General features: G+C 42.0%; 1 protein-coding gene across 5 annotated transcripts in view; it reads right to left on the minus strand.

Annotated features, from left to right (window-relative positions):
* STIM1 (stromal interaction molecule 1) overlaps positions 1 to 22,477 on the minus strand; it is a 190,912-nt gene that overhangs the window by 144,282 nt on the left and 24,153 nt on the right. The window contains exon 2 of one of the 5 annotated variants that reach the window (XM_045071452.1): positions 19,223 to 19,243. The exons of the other annotated variants lie outside the window; for them this stretch is intronic. Within the exon in view, the coding sequence (XP_044927387.1) occupies positions 19,223 to 19,243 (21 nt within the window). The remainder of the gene's footprint in view (positions 1 to 19,222; positions 19,244 to 22,477) is intronic. 5 annotated transcript variants of the gene reach the window in all.

Here is a 22,477-nt window from a genome sequence, read left to right on the forward strand (position 1 = left end):
GACTTGGCATCTCCATTGGTTACATTTCTCCCTCTCTCCTCCCTCTATCTAGACCAGCTCAGCTCCCCACTCCACTTCGCCAACTCTGAGAAAACACATCTTTGAACCTGCCTTCCCTGGTCCCCCTTCAAAATACCTTCTTTCTTCCTTCCTTCCCTTACCACTCTTTTTCTCAAAAGAGAAGTCTACACTTGCTCCCTTCTGTATCCTCACCTCCTGCTCCCTCCCTCACCCCCAGCAGTCTAGCTTCCATCCCCACCCATCTACTGAAACTGCCCTCACCAGGTCACCAATGACTCAACCACTTCAGTTCAGGGCTCACCCGCCTTGTTCTCTCTTCAATAGACACTTGGACACTTTCTTTTAGAAACTCTTCCCATCCCTGGCTTCCCAGACAGTGCTTTCTCCTACCGGATTGTTCCTCCTCAGACTCCTTCCCTAGCTTTTCCATCTACACATATCAGAGTTCCCCTGGGCCCTATCTTCAACCTCCTTCTTCCCCCACTTTATGGATTTTATTCAGGTGATTTCACCTATTACTCTTTTTTTTTTTTTTTAGAGAGAGTGAGAAAGTAAAAGAGAGAGCACAAGCAGGGTGAAGGGCAGAGGGAGAAGCAGACTACCCACTGAGCACAGAGCCTGATGTAGGCTAGATCCCAGGATTGAGCCAAAGGCAGACCCTTAACTGAATGAGCCACCTATTTCTAATGGTCTCCCTCCTTCCTTTCTCCTAGTACATCTATGTTCCTCTACTGTAGCATTTGTGACACTATATTGAGTGTATGTGCCTGTGTGCTTATCTTCTCAGTCATCTGCGGATTGCTCAAGGACACAGCTTATGTCCGTCACACCTTGTAACCCAACCCACTTGCCAGTCTCTCAAGATGAGCAGCCAGGCAACCAACCATGATGGAGATACTGCCCCCACATCAGGATAGCAAACTCTAATGGTGGCAGGAAGTCTTAATACTTCCCCTCTTGCAAATGCTTCCAGATGCTGCTTGGACTCTGACCCCAGAGGAGGTGTCCTGACCTGATTCCTGGGGCCCTTGTACCTGGAACAGCCTGTTCCATAGGGACCAGAGAACTTCCTGTAGATTAAAATTCTTTGGAAAATGATTTCTAAAATGGGCTAATTACAAGTAGGGCTGGCCACTGCCAGATCCATGTCAGGAAGTCATGTTAAGACCTTTACATACCTTCAAAAGTAAGTGAGATGAGTACTACAACAGCCTGTGGCTAGTCTTCCTGCCTTCAATTCCACCCCTCCTTGGGACACTGCCCTTCACCACATTCTGGCAAAAAGTTCCTTCACTAGCCAGAAATCTATGATGGCTTCTCACTGCCTAAAACTGCACAGCATGGTGATTAAGAGCAAAAACCCTAAAATGTATCATCCAGGCCTGAATCCTAACTCCACCACTCATTAACCATGTGAGTTTGAGCAAGTTATTTAAGATCTCTGGGTCTCTGTTTCCTCACCTGTAAAATAAGAAAATAATAGTACCTACCCTCTTAGGATTAGTATAAAGGTTAAATACCCTAAAAATCAGAATAAATGATAAAAAATTAAATCAGCTTACCATTAAAAATGTTAATGACTGTGCCTGCCTCATGGTAAGAACTCAGTAAATTATACATAAACATCTTCAGGTTTCAAGTCCCTCCGTCATTTAAAACCTGAGATGAGAACTGTTGCCCTAACCCATTTCACATGCCACAACTCACCAGCTCCCAATCCTTTTAACTTCTCACTTCATCACTTAATGATTCTTTGCCTCTACCCACAATATCAATGCCCCATCCACCAGCCCCTCCCTCTGTTCTTAGCTGCAAATTCTCTCTGGCAGCGCTACCTACAGCTGCCCAGAAAACATCCCCTCAACAGAGTGCCCCTGGGGGGTTTGCCACACCTAAGAGCAACATAGGATAATACCTTCACCCCAGCACTACACCCTCCTTGCTCACTCCTACTTGCATCCAGGCATTTCTCAATCCAAAATGCCTCCCTGAACTTTTGCAGTAGATAAAGGTTAAACAGAGTTTTCGAGACTAAGTCACACCATCTCCAGGAAGCCTGCTAGACTACAGTGATCCTCAACCACTAAAGTCTTAATCTGTAAGATATACTTTCTCAATCTTATCTTCTAACCATCTCTGTTAGATGAAGGTCCATGAGGCAGTATCTGGTTTTCCATCACTACGTCCTTATTATCCTCGAACAGTGATTGGGTAATAGGAAAAGTTTAATAACTATTTACTGAATGCAATTAATCTAACCCAACCTCTTCATCTTTAAATAAGAAAACGGGGCACCTAGGTAGCTCAGTTGGTTGAATATCTGACTCTCGATTTTGGCTCAGGTCATGATCTCAGTGTCATGAGATCAAGTGCCGCGTGAGGCTCTGCGCTGGGTGTGAAATCTTCTTGGGATTCTCGCTCTTCCTCTCCCTCTGCCCTTACACCCCTCACTTGTGCTCATGCACTCTCTCTCTCTAAAAAATAACAATAATAATAATAATATAAATATGTGTGTGTGTGTGTGTGTGTGTGTGTATAAAATAAGAAAACTAGGATTAAGAAAATAAAGTACCTCAGTCAAGGCAGAGTGAGGATTGAAACCCACAACTCTGTAAGACTGAAATTACGAATGCAATCCACCTGCAACCCACTTCTGGGCCAGCTGCAATTCACAAGAGAGAAGACAGACAGTTCTCTGATTGAACTGAGTGTTGTTCCCTCAAAGCATGGCATTTATCTTCTCCTCCAGAAGCAAAAGACTAAGCCAACTATAGATGCTCAATTAGCTCAATCTCCTGCCATTGATTCTGGGACATAAACAGGAATTGGTGGATTAACCAAGATCTCCAGCTTCTATAGCAACAACCCAGTCTGTGAAAAGAAAGGGAGTCCTGGAGTTACCTTGCCAACCAAAGGACAGGTTGCCATTCAACTCTTCCAAACTTTACTAACAGAAAAGCAGGAAGCCACTTTGTGCTCATTTACCTAACTGGGTTCTGTGAATCACGAGTGTCTTATGTAATGTCAATACATGGGTTTATTTGGAGTTTGGGGATAGGGAGCAGGGAGAAGGGTGGAATTTCGTAATCCAAAAACAAACAAACAAACAAACAAACAAACAAAAATAGGAGAGGCACCTGGCTGGCTCAGTCCAGAGCATGGGACTCTTGATCTCAGGGTCATGAGTTCAAGCTTAAAAAAAAAAAAAAAAAAAAAGGAAACCCTAGATACCTTTCCTTATCATATTAAAGGCTCCTAGACTTTCCAAATCTGACCTTAAATGTCTCTTAGAGTAATACCTATTGTCTTTTCATATGAGAGTGATATTCTGAAGAACACTGATTTTATTTTTTAATTTACTTTTAAAGAACTTATTTTAAAAGAATGCAGTGTACAAATGTATAAAGGTACTATTATTCCACAATTCCCCAAATGGACGGGACACTAAATAGGAACTGGACTTGGACTACTAAAATTACATTACTTTCTTGAGCACAATAAGCGTGGGAGAAAGTCAACCTGGATTCAGATCTGCCTGCTAACTTTAAAGCCTGTATCTTTCTATCATTATACTATATTCCTTGACAGTTGTTTATTCTAAGAAATCTTTACTGAGCTGAAGATGCAATCCTAGGTACAAGAGATATAAGGAAGTGTAAGATTAAGTAATCTTTGCACTCACTGAACTCGTAATTTGGTACTGCTCATTGCTATGATAGAGGGAATGGGGACATTCCCCATTTGGCTGCCACCAGATACAAAGAGCTGCCCTCCTGGAAACAATTAGGTGTCAGTTTTTATTTTGACAGAATCTTAGGCCTCAATGGAATATTTTGAAATCGCTTAAATAAACTCCCAGTTTATTGATAGTAAGAGATCCTAAGAGAACCTGCCTTCATTTGTCTCAACTTGCTCTGCATACGGGAAAAACACAGGTTAGACAATGATAATTACACTGGGTGACAATTAATGAGAGCTTATTATGTGTCAGGCAATCTGCTAAATGTTCAACATGAATTATCTCATCTTAATCGTCACAACAGCGCTTAGAAGTAGATAATATGATTATCTCCACATTGTAGATAAGGAAGTAGGCACAGAGAGGTGAAGTAACTTGCCCAAAGTATTACTAGCAAGTGATGGGACCTAAGTAGACTGACCCCAGAGCCTATGCGCTTCATCGCTAGACTAGCTGAGGTACTTACTTCTGTGGGAAGCCTCATCTCACAAATCCTCTATCATGAAAGATTGGGCTCCCACTGCCTCCTATCCCTCTATCTACTTCTTGTCCCCATTCCCTCTAATGTAGCAGTCAATCATCACCAAAATTACGAGTTCCACGAGGGCAGAGATCACTGAATCTTACACTTTCTTGTAACCTTTATACCCAGCATCACATCTGCAGCTTCAGTAAGCATTTCTCAGAAAAACAACTGTCAAGGAATATAGTATAGTGATAGAAAGACATAGGCTCTAAAGTCAAACAGACTTATAGATGAATCCAAGCACTGCCACTGCTCAGCTATAATCTTGGCTAAGTTACTTAACCACTCTGGGGCTCAGAGTAGTACAATTTTCTTACCATATAACATTGTGAGAAAACTAAGCTAAGTGCCTTACACAGTGCCTGGCACATAAAAGTTACCCGATTCTATTTGCCATCCTCCTCCTTCCCCCTTGTCTTTCAAATATTGGTAGGAAGACCTCTACTCTGGGAATCCAGAGTATAATTAGCTATAATCTTAATTAAGTACTACTTTCTGGGCTTCAATTTCTTCATCTACAACTCACAGACTACTGGTTCAGAACAAATGAAATAAAAACGTGTGGTTGAAAAAGCACTGCACAGAAGGAAAGAATTTTTGTCATTCCATCACACCAGCTTTTAAAATCAGCCTTGAACAGTACTACACAGAAGTGTTTTGAAGCTCACAAAGAAGGGCCATCTCTCAGAGACCTGAAAGCTGTAAAAGGAGGGAGTATTTGCACTGTCACTAGGAGAAGGAGCCAGTCCCACGGCAGAAGGAGCCAGTCCCACGGCAGAGTCCCAAACAGCTTTGCTCCAGCAGTCCCTAGCTAATTAAGGCCTTGCTCCCCTGCCTGTCTGCCAGTGACCTCTGCAAAGGCTAGAGAACACCAAGTGCTCCACAGAAGCTCTTCTCTTGGCCAGATTGACCTAAGGTATTCCAGCCAAGCATCAACCAAAGCTATTGCTAAGAGGTCCCTGCAAAAGTCCCCTTATGCTAGAGAATAAGGATAAGGGATCAGTCCTCCTGTTCTTAACTGGAAGTATCTAGTTTTAGATGCTGTCAAGGTCACTTTGCAGGCTCTTCTAGAAGTTGCATAGGCCCCAGAGACTTAACCACTTCCTTTGTTCATTAAAGCAGAACTTTCATTCCACCCCTAAGGCTTCCTCCCCCAAGCCTGGCTCTAGACTAACACAGTCCATCCACTCTGCTCTGTAAAAGTTAAAACATATGGGCCCTTTTTGTTGTAATGTAAGGCTTTAACTGCTGCATTGGTTAGGAATGTAGGCCAAAAACAGTACACATGAGGAAGTAAAGAAGGTTTAAAAAGTACTACAAGTTATAGTCACTGTCCCCACTTACGAGTTCCTGATTCCTGGGGCGCCCGGGTGGCTCAGTTGGTTAAGCAGCTGCCTTCGGCTCGGGTCATGATTCCAGGGTCCTGGGATCAAGCCCCACATCAGGCTCTCAGTAGAGAGCCTGCTTCTCTCTCTCCCCATCTCCCTGCCACTCTGCTTACTTGTGCTCTCTCTCTAGCTGTCAAATAAACAAATAAAATATTAAAAAAAAAAAAAGAGTTCCTGATTCCTGTAGTTATTGGTGCTCTTAGAGAGCAGCTAGCTATACAATCTAATAGTCTCCGAACTTTATTTTAGAACAGTGTAACCCTCTCTTTCAAATGCAGTTCAAATTAAATCTATTTATTAGGACTCTCAATATCTAATTAGATCTCTAATGAAATAATGGATCTAGGTAGCAAACATCAGTGGCTCCTAAAATCATCAGGCAAAAAGCTGATGGGAGGGGTGCCTAGGTGGCTCAGTGGGTTAAGCCTCTGCCTTCCGCTGGGGTCATGACATCAGGAGCTCTCTGCTTGTCAGGGGGCCTGCTTCACCCTCTCTCTCTGGCTGCCTTTCTACCTACTTGTGATCTCTTTCTCTGTCAAATAAATAAATAAATAAAATCTTTTAAAAAACATAAAATAAAAAATTTTTATAAAAAGCTGATGGGAAATATTTTAACAAATAGATCAAATTGACAATATCTGAACCTACTTATCATTCTAAACATTATAAAAAGAGAGAAAACTAGATATAGTTGGACATCATTTCAAAAAAAAAGAAAAGCAGCACACCTCAGTGGCTCAGTCAGTTAAGCGTCTGCGTTCAGCTGTGGTCATGACCTCGGGGTCCTGGGATCAAGTCCAGACACATTCCTACTCAGCCAAGAATCTGCTTTCCCCTCTGCCCCTCCTCTCCACTCATTCTCTCTCTTTTCTCTCTCTCAAATAAATAAATAAAATCTTAAAAAAAAAGAAAATTATTAAACCTGAATCTGATGAAGCCTCAAGATCCAACTACCAATTTATAGTACAATGCAGGGAATATAGAAACATGTTCAATGCCACCATAGAGAATAATCAGCAAAATCCAGAAACTGGGAAACTCTTCTGGACAAATAACCCAGTTTCTCCAACACAGAATTGCAAGGAAAAAGGAAAAAAAGAGAGAGGGGAGGAAATTATGGATTAGAAGAAACTCAAGATTTAGATCAACCAGAAAAAATAAATAAAAGACATCCAAACTGGAAAAGAAGTAAAGCTGTCACTATTTGCAGATGACATAATACTATATATAGAAAACCCTAAAGACTCAACCAGAAAACTATTAGAACTAATAAGTAATTCAGTAAAGTTGTAGGATACAAAATTAATATGCAGAAATCTGTTGCATTTTTATATACTATTAATGAACTATTAGGGAAAAAAATAAGAAAATAATCCCATTTATAATTGCATCAAAAATAATAAAATACCTAGGAATAAATTTATAAATAAACTTACCAAGGGGGTAAAAGACCTATATAGTAAGACACAGATGAAAGATATTAAAACTGTTAGACACTGATAAAATGGAAAACTAGGAGACACTGATGAAAGAAACTAAAAAAGACACAAATAAATGAACGATATTTAATGCTCTTGGATTGGAAGAATTAATATTGTTAAAATGTCCGTACTACCCAAAGCAATCCACAGATTCAGTGCAAACCCATCAGAATACCAGTGGCATTTTTCACAGAACTAGAACAAATATTTCTAAAATTTGCATGGAACCACAAAATATCCCAAATAGCCAAATAATCTTAAGAAAGAATAACACGGGCGCCTGGGTGGCTCAGTTGGTTAAGCAACTGCCTTCTGCTCAGGTCATGATCTTGGAATCCTGGGATTGAGTACCACATCAGGCTCCCTGCTCAGCGGGGAGTCTGCTTCTCTGTCGGACCTCGCCCCTTTACCCATCATGCTTTTTCTCTCTCATTCTCTCTCTCTCTCTCAAATAAATGAATAAAATCTTAAAAAAAAAAAAAAAAAGAGGAACAACAAAGCTGGAGGTTCCCTGATTTCAAACTATACTAAACTATCTTGTTCCCTGATTTCAAACTATATTACAAAACAATAATAATCAAAACAGTATTGTACTGGCACAAAAACAAACACATAGATCAATGGAATACAGTAATAGTCCACAGGCACCTGGGTGACTCGGTCATTTACATATCTGCCTTCCGCCCAGGTTGTGATCCCAGGATCCTGGGATTGAGCCCCACATAGGGCTCTCTTCTCAGCAGAGATCCTGTTTCTCCCTCTCCCTCTGCCTACCGCTCTGCCTACTTGTGATCCCTCTCTCTCTGTCAAATAAATAAACAAAATCTTTGAGGAAAAAAAAAAAGAACAGTCCAGAATTAAACCTACATTTATATTGTTATTTAATCTTTAACAAAGGAGGCAAGGACGTAAAACAGGGAAAAATCTTTCCAATAAGTGGTGTTAGGAAAACTGAACAAATATACAGAAAAGAATGACACTGGACTACTTTCTCACACCCTACACAAAAATAATTTCAAGGGGCGCCTGGGTGGCTCAGTGGGTTGAGTCTCTGCCTTCGGCTCAGGTCATGATCTCAGGGTCCTGGGATCGAGTCCCACATCAGGCTCTCTGCTCAGCAGGGAGCCTGCTTCCTCCTTTCTCTCTCTGCCTACTTGTAATCTCTCTCTGACAAATAAATAAATAAAATCTTTAAAAAATAATAATAATAATAATAATTTCAAAATGGATTTAAAACTTAAATATAAGATCAGAACCCATAAAATTCCTAGAAGAATACATAGGCATACTCTGGAAAACAGTATGGAGGCTCCTCAAAAAGTTGAAAACAGAGCTACCCTAGGATCCAGAAATCGCACTACTGAGTATTTACCCTAAGGATACAAATGTAGTGAACTGAAGGGGTACATACACTGGAATGTTTATAGCAGCAATGTCCATAATAGCCAAACAATGGGAAGACCTAGATGTCCATCAATGGATCAATGGATGAATGGATAAAGAAGATGTGATCACACACATACAAACACACAATGGAATACTATGCAGCCATCAAAAACCATGAAATCTTGCCTTTTGCAATGACGTGGACAGAACTAGAGGGTATTATGCTGAATGAAATAAACCAGTCAGGGAAAGACAATTTTCATATGCTCTCTCTGATATGAGGAATTTGAGAGACAGGGAGGAGGGTTGTGAGAGGTTAGAAAGTAAAAAAGGAAACAAGATGGGATCAGGAAGGAGACAAACCATAGGATACTCTTAATCTCACAAAACAAACTGAGGGTTGCTGGGGGGTGGGGAGGGGGGGTGGGGAGTAGGGATTGCGTGGTTGGGCTATGGACATTGAGAAGGGTATGTGCTATGGTGAGTGCTGTGACATGTATAAGCCTGATGATTCACAGACTTGTGCCCCTGGGGCAAATAATATATTATATGTTAATAAAAATGATTTAAAATGTTAAAAAAAAAAGAATACATAGGCATATCTTAGACACTGGTCTAAACAACTTTTTTTTTTTTTGTATCTATCTCCTCAGGCAAGGGCAACAAAACCAAATATAATGAAATGGAACTATATTAAACTAAAAAAAAAAAAAGATTTAGTTCAACCAATGTACAGAGCTTCACTGGACACTGATATGAATAAATTAACTTAAACATTGACTAGTTGATGATACTAAAGGATTACTGTTATATTTTTAGGTGTGATAATGGTATTTCAGTTATGTTTTCAAATACAGTTCTTTTAGAAATACACAATAATGTTTGTGAATGAAATAATATGCCTAGAATGTGCTTCAAAATAATCCAAACAGATGGAAAGGTAAAGATAAAATAGGATTAAAAAAACTGGCCTTGAGGGGGGCCTGGGTGGCTCAGTTGGTTAAGCAACTGCCTTCGTCTCCAGTTGTAATCCCAGGGTCCTGAGATCAAGTCCCACATTGGACTCCCTGCTCAGTGGGGAGTCTGCTTCTCCCTCTGTCACTCCCCCAGCTATGCTCTCCTGCTCTTTCTCTGTCAAATAAAATTGGCGTTGAGTACATTATTATAGACGGGGAGTAACAGACACATAGAGGTTCATTATACTACCCTCTCTAGATTTTTGTGTTTTGTTTTGTTTTGTTTTAATTTATTTATCTGCGAGAGAGAGAATGCGAGCACAAGCAGGGGGAGTGGCGGTGGGAGAGGGAGACCAAGGTTGTCTGCTGCACAGGGAGCCCTACAGCAGGGGCTGGATCCCAGAACCATGGAATCATGATTCGCCACCCAGGTGCCCCTCTCTAGTTTTGTTTTTAAGATTTATTTATTTATTTAAGAGACAGAGAGAGAGAATGGGGGGGGGGGGGCACAGAAGAAGAGGGAGAGAATCTCAAGCAGACTCCCCACTGACCAGGTGAGTGAAGCTGGACTCCAACCCACAACCCTGAGATCATGACCTGAGTTGAAATCAAGAGTGGGGCGCTCAACCAACAGAGCCACCTAGGTTTCCCTGTCCTCTCTAGCTTTAAATGTTTAAATTTTTCCATAATACAAAAAGTTGGCTTTTTTGCTTTTTGTTGAGAGAGAGTGTGCATGAGCAAAAGCCGGGGGGTGGGGGGGTAAAGGAAGAAAGGAAGAGAGAATTTTTTTTTTAAGATTTTATTTATTTAACAGGGATAGAGAGAGCACAAGCAGGGGGAGCAGCAGAGGGAGAGAAAAAGCAGGCTCCCCGCTAAGCCGGGAGCCCAACCCAGGGCTCAACCCCAGGACCCCAGGATCATGACCGGAGCCAAAGGCAGACCCTTAACCCACTGAGCCACCCAGGCGCCCTGGGAAAGAGAGAATTTCAAGCAGGCTCCATGCCCAGGACAGAGCTTCATCTCATCTCATAGCCCTGAGATCATGACCCCAATAAAAATCAAGAGTCAGATGCTTAACTGACTAAGCCACTCAGGCAACCCCAAAAGCTTTTTCAAGTTAAAAATTAAGCTGAGGGGGGCACCTGGGTGGCTCAGTGGGTTAAAGCCTCTGCCTTCGGCTCAGGTCATGGTCCTGGGTCCTGGGATCGAGCCCCACATCGGGCTCTCAGCTCAGCAGGGAACCTGCTTCCTCCTCTCTCTCTCTCTCTCTCTCTCTCTCTCTGCCTACCTGTGATCTCTATCTGTCAAACAAATAAATAAAAAAATCTAAAAAAAATAAAAATAATTAAGCTGAGGGCGCTTGGGTGGCTCAGTCCATAAAGAATCTGCCTTCTGCTCAAGTCATGATCCCAGGGTCCTAGGATCGAGTCCCATATTACACTCTCTGCTCAGTGGAGAGCCTCCTTCTCCCTCTCCTTCTGCTGCTCCCCCTGCTTATGTGCTCTCTCTCTCTCTCTCTCTCTCTCGCTGTCTCTCTGTCAAATAAATAAAATAAATAAAATCTTTTCTTAAAAAAAATAAATAAAATTAAATTTAAAATAAGCTGAGTATGAGAAACTACGGTTGAGACATGTAAGTAAAGCCTAGAACTCTTCCAATGACTCACTTCTCCCACAGTGATCCCTGAGGCAGCTTGGGAAACCCTAGGATACCTAGAAAACAGTCGGCAAACCAAAGCTGCATTACAGGGCATACAGATACCTGAGTAAGAGAACCTGGCTTCAGATCTTGGCTCTACATCTTAATAGCAGTGTGACACCTTTTAAAAGTTACCCTCTGAGCTTCTTAACCCTTGTGCAAATAGGCCTACCTCCCAGAATAGCAACAAGGATCAAATAAAATAAGAGATTAAAATACTGTGTATTCTTAAAGTATGTATGATCGTTAGGACCCCTTAGAGAGATAACTTGCCTTTTATTCCTGACACGACTCAACCCCATCCCACCCCAGCCTTGATGCCAAGCCCTTCAGATCTTCAGAAAACACACATAAAACTCTGTGAAGACATGAGAGGCAGCAGGAATTAAGATTAAATGGTGTGGGAGTGCCTGGGTGGCTCAGTGGGTTAAGCCTCTGCCTTCGGCTCAGGTCATGATCTCAGGGTCCTGGGATCAAGCCCCGCATGGGGCTCTCTGCTCAGCAGGGAGCCTGCTTCCCCCCTCTCTCTCTGCCTGCCTCTCTGCCTACTTGTGATCTCTCTCTCTGTCAAATAAATAAATAAAACATAAAAAAAAAAAAAAAAGATTAAATGGTGTGCCTATGTGCCTAGCCGGCTATAACGTGTGTGTGTGTCGGGGGAAGAAGGAAGGAAGGCAGTAGTGGGCAAGTGCCCTAGAGATGACTGAAAATTTACCCTCAGCCTAGGTGTCTCTAACTACCAATACCAAATGACAAAAAATAAATAAGTACCGGGCACTTGTGATAAAGGCCCAATGACAAAAAATAAATAAGTACCGGGCACTTGTGATAAAGGCCCACTCTCAGGGGAAAAATGTTTCACGTTAATGACAGTTTAACTGCCTATTTCTGACTCAGAAATAATGAAACCTATCTTTTTTATCAACACTTAGATTCTATTTTCCTTCTTTTTGAATGATTTTGTGTATAAACAAAGTACACTTATTGAGAAATAATTCAACTTTTTCAGCTGTGTTTAATATCACTACTTTCTCTTTTCAAAACGCTGATCCAGATTTCAACCAACTGTATACAATTATCAAAGCTTCAGAATATTTTGAAATCATACACCTCATCATCTTGGCTTTGATACTAATGAGGAAGAAAGTGAAAGTAAACATGCAGACATTCAAGCACTGGGCTGTGCTACCAGTTGCTTATTTTGGCCGTATACTTATGTCCAAGGTCATTCACTCACTGGACAGGTTTATGTCCTATGATGTCATCAACTGCCACTCAAAGCACCAATCAGCTTGAGCAAACTAGTGTTACCACACAGCACTGACACAAAAACCAAAAGCAAAGACACTTTTATTGTAAGTAAATATACAATTTCCATTAGGCTTACTGAAAGCAAGTTACATTCATTTATTCATTCAAAAACAAGTATTTACTAAGTGTCCCCTCCAAGACCCTGTGGCAGGCACTACAGACAAAATGAAGAAGACATGGTCCATGGCCTGAGAGATTACACAAATACACCCCTTCACTGCTTTCATGGACCCCCAAGTTACCAGAGACCACAGGCCACCAAAACTGTGTGGGAAGACATGACATTTTTATTCCCTTAGGAACACAACTTGTGGAGAGGCAACCTGTTTCAAGATGTACTTCTCAAAAGTACTGCAGGTACAAGTTGCTCCACTACTAGAAAAATCAAGAAAATGGTTTCAAAGATCAAAGTCTCTGTCAGTAAATCCACAGATATTTACTGAATTTCTATTTTGTCTTTGGGCACGGTGCTAGATAACAGATATGCAAACTGTGGTCCTCCAGCCAAATCCTGACCAATACATGTCTTTGCAAATAAAGTTTTACTGTAACACAGCCATGCGTGTTCATTACATACCGCCTATAGCTGCTTTCCTGCAACAACCTGTCACTTCAACAAAAACCATAAGGCCCATCAAGCCTAAAACATTTACTATATGGTCCCTTACAGAAAACATTTGCCGGACGCCTGGGTGGCTCAGTTGGTGGGACGACTGCTTTCAGCTCAGGTCATGATCCCGGAGTCCCGGGATCGAGTCCCACATCGGGCTCCCAGCTCCATGGGGAGTCTGCTTCTCTCTCTGACCTTCTCCTTGTTAATGCTCTCTCTCTCTCAAGTAAATAAATAAAATCTTTAAAAAAAAAAAAAAAAAAAAGAAAACATTTGCCAGCTACCATGCCAGACTCGAAAGATACAGAAATGCATCTATAGGGACGCCTGGGTGGCTCAGTGGGTTAAAGCCTCTGCCTTCGGCTCAGGTCATGATCTCAGGGTCCTGGGATCGAGTCCCACATCGGGCTCTCTCCTCAGCAGGGAGCCTGCTTCCCTCTCTCTCTCTGCCTGCCTCTCCATCTACTTGTGATTTCTCTCTGTCAAATAAATAAATAAAATCTTAAAAAAAAAAAAAAAAGAAAGAAATGCATCTATATGTTAACCTAGGTGGTAGTTACACTGGTGTATACGTGCATAAAATGCATGAAGCATTTCATTCATTTAATCATGTTTATGCCATAACTCAATACTTTATTTTAATGAAATAAAGAGTATTCAGTCCTTGCCCAACTCCAAATCTGGTAGGACACCATAAAAGTAAATAATTATAGTACAATGGTGATAATAATCATAATGAAAAGCTATACTAATTACAGTAAGGGCACAAAAGAGAAAATACCTAGCTGGGTATGCAAGGCTGTCTTTAGAGAAGATAATTGAGGTTTATCTCAAAGAATGAGTATGTGTATGCCAAGTGGGTGGTGCTAGGGGAAGAAAGATGGCGGGGGGAAAAGGGAGAGGTCATCCCAGGCAGAGAGCACAGCACATACAAAGCCTCAGAAACGGAATAGATAGATAGATAGATAGATAGATAAAATATGACATGGCTTTTGGAGATGACAAGTAGTCCCTAGAAATGCTTAGGTAAGGTAATAGCAGAGCAATGTCAAAGAGGAGACTGGAGGAATACGAAGGGGCCAGACCACGGAAAGCCTCATGGGGAAGGTCACTATGGTGAACGGTCATGTAATTTATGGTCTAAATGGGGTAACTTCTGTTTTTGTTTTGGGTTTGTTTTTTTTTTTTTTAGATTTTATTTATTTATTTATTAGAGAGAAAGAGAGCACAGGGGCACCTGCAGGGAGAGGGGCAGAGGGAGAAAGAGTATCTCAAGCAGACTCCACCCTGGGCATGGAGCCCAAAGTGGGGCTTGATCTCAGGATCCTGGAATCATGACGCAAGCCAAAATCAAGAGTCAGATGCTCAACCCACTGAACCCCAAAACATGGTCACTTCTGAGAGTAAAAGAGAGCCAGAAAAGTATTTGTAAATAAGGTCTATCCCAGGAAGATATGATCATCCTATTATTTGCAATATTAAAGAACACAGACTTTAACCCACAAGACAGGACAATATAAGATTTTAAAGAGAGGAATACCAAGATTTATGCTTTAAAAAGAGTGTCCTTCACCTACTTATTTTATTTAACCTATTTATAGACTACTTACTACATGCCAAGCACTACCCGAAGCACTTTACAAATATTACCTATTAATCCTCATAACTACCTTGTGAAATAGATACTATTATTATCCTCACTATTCAGATAAAAGGCACAGACTAATTAAGTAACTTGCCAAAAGTGGCATGGATAAGTGGCAGAGTAGTCAGGCTCCAGAGTTTATGCTGTTTCTTTTCCACCCCAGGGCTCACCTGTGACATTTACTCAGAAACTCCTGAGCCCTCAGACGCTGTGTGGTCCCTCTCTGCAGCAACCCACACCACTCTGCACTTCTTTCCACTACTCATCATACTGTTAAACATGTGCTTAAAAATAAATTAATAAATAGATCTATTTTCTTCACTAGGCTATAAACTCTGTAAGGTCAGGGTTGAAATTATCTTGTTTACCACTGTATTCCCACAGTCTGATCTATTTATTAGCCCTCAATTTATAAATAGTATTAATAATAGCTAACATCAGGACACCTGGGTGGCTCAGTCGGTTAAGCAAAGACTCTTGGTCTCAGCCCAGGTCTCCATCTCAGGCTCATGAGTTCAAGACCTGCACTGGGCTCCACACTGGGCCCACACTGGGCATGGAGTCTACTTACACACACACACACACACACACAAAATAATCATAATGACAACAACAATAGCTAACATTTATTGAGCACTCACCCTGGGCTACACACTATTCTAAGAGCTTTCAACATATTAATTGATTTAAGAGAAGCTGAGTAAGCCATTCAAAGGTCACAAAGCTAGTAAGAAGTGGAGCCAGGATTCTACATCCAGCTCAATGCCCTCTACTTTTTGCTATATTACTTTTTTTTAATTGAATAAATAAAAATACAACTTAACAAAATTAGTATCTCTGGTATCTAAACAGTGCCTGGCACTCAGCACACATTCCAAAAATAAATGACTCTTTCAGGTGCTGAGAAAGAAACAACCTGTTACTACATCGACTTCCTCCCAACAAGGCAGCCTGCCCACAGAACTATAAGCATACACCCAGATCACTGGGGAGGCAGCGTAGTGCAATGGTTAAAAACACAGGCCTTGGATTTAGAACATTAAATCTCTAATTAGTCCCACTTACACCAGTTACTAGATATGTGACCTTAGATTCCTCATGTATAAAATGAAAATATCAGTATCTATCTCACTGGTTATTGTGAGAATTAAATAAGACAAATAATAATTGTACAAAACACAGAAGTACTCAATATACATGTGTTTTTATTATTAACAATTAGCATTATGATTTTTATTATTATTAACTGTCTGATTAGTTAATGATGGACTTAGCTGTAGCTCAGTTTCTGCGACCTCCTGCTAGGTATCTTGGGACCCCCACCCCAAGTCTTATACCAAAATTGACTATTTTACAAGTTTAGAGTTCAGGTGGGTACTATGTATGACCAGTGTTTCATGGAACTGTAGACTTCTGCCCCAGTGCCTGAAAAAGTGACTATCCTAAGGGTGGGGTCCCATTCCATTGCTTAGGCTGTACCTTCCAGAAGCAAAAAGGAAACCACTAGCTCTAACTGACACAGCTGCCAATGAAAGACACCACACTAGAAAACATATGTACATGCAATAGCCTGTTGAACTTAAGACTTCAGTCACATCCTTACCTTCAGGCTAGAAACACTGATTTAGTCCACGAGACTGGCCAGGAGAAGCCAAGAGCTTCTGTCATTACTGCGGGGTCTAACGGTGGTGACAGAAAAGTATTAGAATTCTGAGGTGCCATAAAATATTCTCTGTAACCTCTGTGACAAACTTAATTCCAAGCCCCCTAGATGCCCAGCCCTGTATTAGGACCAGACAGGTCTGATCACAGAAATCACAGAGTTGGGAGAACAAGGGGAATCTCCAGAGATCAACACCTGGTTTGGTCCCTGCTTTCAGACTGTAATATACCTATCACTAGCTTCATTTTACAGACAAGGCAGTTTAGATCCCGAGTGGCTACGCAACCCAAGGCTAAGTGGTGGCAAGAAAAAATGAGCATCTAGTCTCAAGAAATTACAAGGTAAGACTCATAACACTGTTGAAACACACGGTCAAGCAGTGAGGAAGATCACTCTGAGAAGCTGCAGGGATGGAGCAGAGCTCAGGTAAAGGTCTCCCCGTAACAGCTGGCAGCCACATACCCCTCACAAAATGAAGGGGCCCCACCTTGCTTTAATGGCTCCTTTATACCTAGATCCTATAATATCTATATACCTATCATCCCATGAGATGGCACTTCCTCGAGGTTATACACATTTTATTACCCTTACCTATATTATCCGCAACCTGCCTAGGCACATAGCAGTACCGCCTGCTGACTTCAAAAAGACTCACACTAGCCCTTCACCCCACTCGCCACCTAATACTGAAAATGAGGCACACTTAGTCCATCTTGCCATGCCAAGACGCAGATCCTCAGCAAAGCATCGAGGTAAGGCTGACAAAAAGTGACTGTGGCCAAGTAATGAAGCTCTCATCTGTGCATGTAAGATATTGATGACAACAATCACCTCAGAAGGATGTATAGAGAGTTAGACTTACCACAGGACCTGGCACATAGCAGGCACACCCAATGACTACTAGCGCCCTCCTCACAACCCTTCTGAGTTCTTGTAAAAACTATTTTGGTTTTAGTTTTGTTATGTTCGTAGACCAATGTATACTAAACCACAAGTATTTATTTTTGTGCAGAGCACTGTGCTGATTTCGTCCTGGGTATCTCAGGTACAAACTCAGCATCTAGCCTGGGACCCACCCAAGCTGCCCGGCACACAAGAAGCACTCACTCAACAGGGATCTCCAGGGAAGACTCGGACGTGGACCACGGATGGGTCACTTGCCTGTAGAGCAAGAAGGAGCTATCTGTTCTGTTGGTCCTAGAGACGCACTGGCATCGAAAAGATCGAGTCCCTGGCCAGCATCCGGTGTCGACCTTTTGAGAGAGCCCCTCCCCCAGTAGAACCCAGCCATCGCAATGATCATAAAAATGCCAGAAGGATCCAGATGAGTTCCTCAAAACTGCTTTAGGGACCATACAGCAATGTTCCAAACTACCGCATCTCCATTTAGGACCTGGGTTGCAATATTAAGCTGAACACCCACCTTTGAGTGTCCATGAGTACCCACTGATAGGAGAGCAAAGTGCTTCTTCCATTTCCTCCTGGGAAATGACTGGGTCTATATCCTGGCAAATACAATCTGGCAAAAGCTTGGACCCGACAAAAGCATCTTAATCATTCCACCTTGCTGGGCTCCAGGGCTGAAAATAGCCCCAAATGAAAAACAAGCTGTGTGGACTACTTATCCAGTTTCAGAGCAAAGGCAGGCCTTAAGCTGGCTCAAGAGGACAAACCCCTCACTCCTGAACTCAACCAGGCCAGAGGCCTCACCTGTTTCCAGCCCCATAGCAACTGGCATACCTCTGGCACCTCTCAGGCTTCATCTTCCCAAAACAGCAATGGAACAAGTGCAGGACAGGGAAGGGCCTTCCACAGTCAGCCAAGCACTGAAGGGAGGAGAGAGCAGGGAGGGCACTATTCCTGGACACAGATGTGAGGGCAAAATCAAAGGCCCACACCTGACAAAGAAGCACTCTAGACCTCTGCTCCACCTTCTGGAAATGACCTTAAGAGGTTCCTCTATGGAGGCCCTGTCTCAACGGCTGCCTAATGAAGACTTCCCTAATCCCAAATCAGAGTCAGTCAGTCCACAGTCTTGCACACCCAGCCCATGCCCGTTATGCACCCTGACCCAGGACACTAGAGTCAACTCTTCCCATCTCTGTGTTCCCCAAAATATTAAGCATTTCAAAAGGCAGGTCCCACATCTTATAATGTCCACGTCTCTAGTTTTGTCCAGTACCAAGACAGCCTCAGAGTAGGTGCTCAAACGCCGGTTTACTGTAGAGTGAAAGTAAGCAGGAACATTGACAAGACAGCAAGTACAAAGACAAGAATGTATCCTGCCTTGCTCTCCCTGTTGTCCCAAGTGTACGCTATCCGCCAGTCTTGGGTTCTGGCTGGCTTTCCTAGGCTTCCTCTCATCATCCAGCTCACAGCCATCTCTCCCTCCTCTGACAGTATGCATCCCAGCTGAACCATTCCCTGGACCCCAGGCATCCTAGAAATCTGTTTCACCTCCGGGGTCTGTTTGGGAACTCCTTCAGGACACAATCAGTGGAATGGCCATATGAGAGCCCACCAAAAAGTGTTTACAGACTAAAAAGGGAAAAAAAAAAAAAAAGTTGGAGCACCTGGGTGGCTCAGATGGTTAAGCATCTGCCTTCAGCTCAGGTCATGATCTCAGGGTCCTGGGATCAAGCCCCACATCGTGTTGAGCTCTCTGCTCAGCAGGGAGCCTGCTTCCTCCTCTCTCTCTCTCTCTGCCTGCCTCTCTGCCTACTTGTGATCTCCCTCTGTCAAATAAATAAATAAAATCTTAAAAAAAAGAAAGAAAGAAAGAAAGAAAAAAAACTTACCTTGAGCTCTCAATAGCTGATCTGTAAGAAGATGAAAAAAGTATCTGTCACTGGTGTCTGTCACCTGGTTTCACCTGGTTGCTCCCACAAGCTTCGATTATCTGTTTTTCTCCCTATCCTCCACTGGTTCTCAGGGAATTCTCCATGAAGAATTCAGGGCAAATGGTTCAGCACCTATATTTGGATCTACAACTGTGATACTCAAGATGTCATCAGAACAGAGATGACAGCTCACTCTTCACATCCCACATCAGACTATAAGGAGTGATTCATCCATACTTCTCCCAGCCAAACGCAAGAAAAGTCCCTTGAATCAAAGGAGGACAATGTTGCATCTCCAACCCACCCACTGGTGGGCCCAAGCCCCAAATCATGTTCAGGTTCACATCTAAAACTGGGAAGGGGTCCATAAGTCCTCACCTTTGTGGGCTGGGAGAAGACTTCCAATCAGAAAGAAAATAAATGATAAATTTCTACAACTGTGTTCAAACCAACAGTTTTTAGCAAATCCAAGTTATTTTTTATTTTATTGAGATATAATTTGCATGCCATACAATTCACCATTTTTTTTAAGATTTTACTTATTTATTGGACAGAGATCACAAGTAGGCAGAGAAGCAGGCAGAGATGAGAGAGGGAAGCAGGCTCCCTGCTGAGCAGAGAACCTGATGTGGGGCTCAATCCCAGGACCCTGGGATCATGACCTGAGCCGAAGGCAGAGGCTTTAACCCACTGAGTCACCCAGGTGTCCCCAATTCACCATTTTAAAGGTACAATTCAGGGGCACCTGGGTGGCTCAGTTGGTTGGGCAACTGCCTTCGGCTCAGGTCATGATCCTGGAGTCACAGGATCAAGTCCCGCATCGGGCTCCCTGCTCAGCAGGGAGTCTGCTTCTCCCTCTGACCTTCTCCCCTCTCATGTTCTCTCTCTCTATCATTTTCTCTCTCACATAAATAAATAAAATCTTAAAAAATAATAATAATAAAGGTACAATTCAATGTTTTTCAGTATATTCACAAAACAAGGCAGCCATCACCACGATCTAATTTCAAAACATTTCCATCACCCTAAAATAAATCCCATGCCCATTAGCAATCACTCTCCATTACTCCTGCCACCTAGCCCCCACCAACCTCCAATCTACTTTCTTGTCTATATAGATATGCCTATCCTGGACATTCCAATAAATGGAATCATATAATACATTGTCTTTTCACTTAACAAAATTTTTCAAGGTTCATCCATGTTGTAGCATGTATCAGTACTCTGTTCCATTTTATGGCTGCATAATATTCCATTATACAGATATATCTTTTGTTTATTCATCAGTTGATGGACACTTGGGTTGTCTCCACTTTTTGGCCACTATAAATAATGCTACTACAAACATTCATGTACAACACCTTTCGCCTTGCAGGTGCTGAAAACATCTGACTGGCTCCCACACTGTTCACTCATTCTCTCGACTTAGAAAGGGCAGAGTCAAGCATCATGCTGCTCACCATTTAAGAAAACACTTTCAATGTCCAATCACTCACTGAATCTGTACAATTCTCCCCACAATCTCAAGGCAGTTCCTGCTACCATTTTATACATTAAGAAACCCTAACCTTGAAAATTTAAGTAATTTTGCTAAGTCACAAAAGTACAGGGACAGAAGAACCCAGATATTCTCATGGTTTGAGGCAGACAATAAAAAAGTATACCATTATAGAGATGTTCACAGCAAAGAGTACCTAACTAGTGGCATAAGGAGGAGAAAGGGGTTAGTAAAGCTTCTCAGAGGGGTAACATTTGACCTTAGCTGGGAAGAACAATTATAATCTCAGCCACCAGAAGAAGGGAAGGATATTCCAGACAAAAGAAAAAGTATGATCATAGGCTGAGAAACATAAAAGATATATAGATATATATAATAAATAATTTATTTATATATCCTAAATAAATAAGTTTATGTATTTAAAAGATTCACTTATTTATTTTAGAGAAGGGAGAGATGGAGGGGCACAGGGTGAGGGAGAGACAGAATCCTAAGCAGACTCCCAGCTGAACAGAGCCCAATGTGGGGGCTAGGTGGCAGAGAGAAACATAACATTTCTGTCTGTATATACAGACAGAAAGAGAGATACAGATATGTATAAATATATATATCAGAGAAAATTTATTATAGGAATTGACTCACATGGTTATGGAGGCCAAAAAGTCCCACAATCTGCCATCTGCAGAGAATCAGGAAAGCTGGTGATTCAGAACAAGTCCAAAGGGCTTGGCCAGGTGGTGGGGTGATGGTATAAGTCCTAGTCCAAGTTTAAAGCCTGAGAACTAGGAGCTCTGATGTAGAAAAGCAGGAGAAGATGGATGTCTCAGCTCAATCAATGAGAAGAAGTTTACCCTCCTCCCCTTTTGGTTCTATTCAGGCCCTCAGGAGACTGGATGATGCCTACTGGTATTGGTGAGGGTAGCCTTCTTTACTTACTCCTCATCCACATACTAATGTCTCCTGAAGACAACCTCACCGACATACCCAGGAAATAATGTCTTATCAGTTCTCTGGGAATCCCATAGCCCAGCCCACATAAAATTAACCATCACACAATTCAACAAGAACAAAACCCAATTAAAAAATGGACAATGAGGGGTGCCCCAGAGGCTCCCAGGTGCTTAAGCGTCTGCCTTCAGCTCAGGTCATGATCCCAGGGTCCTGGAATTGAGCCCCACATCAGGCTCCCTGGTTGGTGAGGAGACTGCTTCTCCCTCTGCCTGCCACTCTTCCTGTTTGTACTTCCTCTCTCTGTCAAGTAAATAAATAAAAATATTTTTTTAAAAAATGGACAAAGAATCTGAATAGACATTTCTCCAAAGATGATGTACAAGTGGCCAAGAAGCAGAGGAAAAGACAACATCATTAGTCATCAGACAAATGCAAATCAAATCCACAATGAGATACCACTGCACACCCACTTGGATGGCTATAACCAAAAAAAAAAAAAAAAAAAAAAAAAACCACCAGAAAATAACAAATGTCAGAATGTAGAGAAATTGGACCCCCTTGTATACTATTGGGAGGGAGTATAAAATGGTACAGCTACTTTAGAAAACAGTTTGGCAGTTCTTCAAAAACTTAAACATAGAATTACCACACAACCCAGCAATGCTACTCCTGGTATATATTCAGCAATTCTACTCCTGAAAACAAGTACTCAAACAACTACATGTACACACATGTTCATAGCAGCACCATGACAATAGCCACAA

The sequence above is a fragment of the Mustela putorius genome, unplaced genomic scaffold (genome assembly GCF_011764305.1).
Source record: "Mustela putorius furo isolate JIRA1106 unplaced genomic scaffold, ASM1176430v1.1 tig00003987_pilon_pilon_pilon, whole genome shotgun sequence".
Lineage (NCBI taxonomy): Eukaryota > Metazoa > Chordata > Mammalia > Carnivora > Mustelidae > Mustela > Mustela putorius.